The sequence below is a fragment of the Triticum dicoccoides genome, unplaced genomic scaffold (genome assembly GCF_002162155.2).
Source record: "Triticum dicoccoides isolate Atlit2015 ecotype Zavitan unplaced genomic scaffold, WEW_v2.0 scaffold54030, whole genome shotgun sequence".
In the NCBI taxonomy this organism is placed as follows: domain Eukaryota; kingdom Viridiplantae; phylum Streptophyta; class Magnoliopsida; order Poales; family Poaceae; genus Triticum; species Triticum dicoccoides.
The window spans coordinates 1-2,001 of NW_021280432.1; the positions used below are offsets into that span (position 1 = coordinate 1).

At 51.0% G+C, this 2,001-nt stretch overlaps 1 protein-coding gene across 1 annotated transcript; it reads left to right on the plus strand.

Moving 5' to 3' along the window:
• Window positions 1-812: 812 nt before the first annotated feature.
• On the plus strand, window positions 813-1,995 carry LOC119346893 (peroxidase 70-like). Its single transcript, XM_037615993.1, has 4 exons — window positions 813-1,041; window positions 1,141-1,325; window positions 1,374-1,380; window positions 1,426-1,995. Exons 1-4 carry the CDS (start codon window positions 826-828, stop codon window positions 1,984-1,986), a joined length of 969 nt encoding a protein of 322 aa, XP_037471890.1. The 5' UTR covers window positions 813-825; the 3' UTR covers window positions 1,987-1,995.
• Window positions 1,996-2,001: the final 6 nt, after the last annotated feature.

The window sequence follows — 2,001 nt, forward strand, 5'->3', positions numbered from 1 at the left end:
TGCAAGTCATTTTCTCAACCCAATTATTTGAATTGAGTGACGAGGGAGTGGTTAGTTTTGCCGGTGTCTGGTGTTTCTCTCCTGCTTTTTGGAGCTGCTTCGATATTCTCTATGCTCCTGTTTGTATCCAAAGCAATCTTTGAGTTTGAATTAAAAAACATGCATGACTATTTATATCAGGAATTGGAGCTAGCTTTTAAAACTAACATTTCTTCTAAAACATAACAAGGCAGGCAGGGAGGTAAGCTTGTGTTGCAAATTTAGTTACCCATGATTGTTAACTGTTAATTCAAGATAGACATGGGTTTACTCACATCATGGCTTACATCCTTCTCTGCCCCTCGGTGTTTATTTATTTATGATCAAAACATTAATCTTATCAGTTTAAGATGTCATTGAAAAGAAGTTCATGAAACAACCCTACAGAGCATGGGACATGGGAAGACATAATTCCAATTAGCTGGCTGGATATGATCTTTATCCATAGAGATCGGCAACCAGGGCGCTCACTAACAGTTTTTTGCTATTTGCTAGTGACATTTGAGCAAAGATGGAACAGTTTTTGGCACCTAAGTAGAGATGCGTTGCTGTTAATTAGTTAACCAGAGAAAGCAACCACGTGGAACTTGTTATACTTTTCCACAACCCCGTACGTACCGGCCTAACTTTCACAATTCTGCATGCATCTCATGCAACCGAAAGAACCATACTATTATAAATAGGTGGCTCGTGCCCACCACAGTTATGCAAAGCCACTGAGCTAACAATCCTGCTTACAGTGAAGAACAGATTGAGCCTACGTACGTAGCTAGATAAATTTGAGCCATGGCTTCCGGCTCTAGCTGTAGGGCATGGCATTGCTTGCTTGCCCTCTTCCTCCTCTCCTCTTCCGCGTATGGTCAGCTGTCGCCGTCGTTCTACGCGAAGACCTGCCCGACGCTGGAACTCATTGTGCGCTCCACAGTGACCAAGGCAGTCCTCGTCGAGCGCCGAATGGGGGCGTCCCTCCTTAGGCTCCACTTCCATGACTGCTTTGTTCAAGTAATTACACACTAAACCTTTAAGCAAACATAGTTATGTCCATTGATTTACGGAGAAGGTCAGGTCAGGATTAATGGTGAAATTTTGTTATATGTGTAGGGCTGTGACGGGTCCATTCTCTTGGATGACAAGGGTAGCTTCGTGGGCGAGAAGTCCGCCCTTCCCAACGTGAATTCGGTGCGTGGCTTCGAGGTGATCGACGAGATCAAGAAGAACGTGGAGCTGGTCTGCCCTGGCGTCGTCTCCTGCGCCGACATCAACGCCCTAGCAGCACGGACGGCGTGGTTCTGGTACGTACATACAATCAATGACAGTGGGCACGTGCACTGCAGTTTTCTGGTTACTGACAATGCTTCGATCGGTATGCGTACGTTGTTCCTCCAGCTAGGCGGGCCCAGCTGGCCTGTGCCGCTTGGCCAGCGGGACTCGACGACGGCCAGCCTGAATGCGGCGAACAGCGACATCCCGACGCCTGACTATAACCTGGAGCAGCTCATCTCTGCGTTCAACAAGCACCAGCTGAGCCCACGGGACATGACGGCGCTGTTCGGCGCGCACACCATCGGCTACTCGCAGTGCCTCAACTTCCGCGACCACATCTACAACGGCACCAACATCGACCCGGCGTTCGCCGCACTGCGCAAGCGTACCTGCCCCGCCCAGGCCCCCAACGGCGACACCAACCTGGCGCCGCTCGACGTGCAGACGACGCTCGTCTTCGACATCGCCTACTACCGCAACCTGGTCACCAAGCGCGGCCTGCTGAACTCCGACCAGGAGCTCTTCAACGGCGGCTCCCAGGACGCGCTGGTGAGCCAGTACGCTACCAACCCGGCGCTCTTCCCGTCTGACTTCGTGACGGCGATCATCAAGATGTCCAAGCTCAGCCCGCCCCCTGGAACCCCCACCCAGATCAGGCGCAACTGCAGGGTCGTTAACAGCTGATCAACATCCATCTTC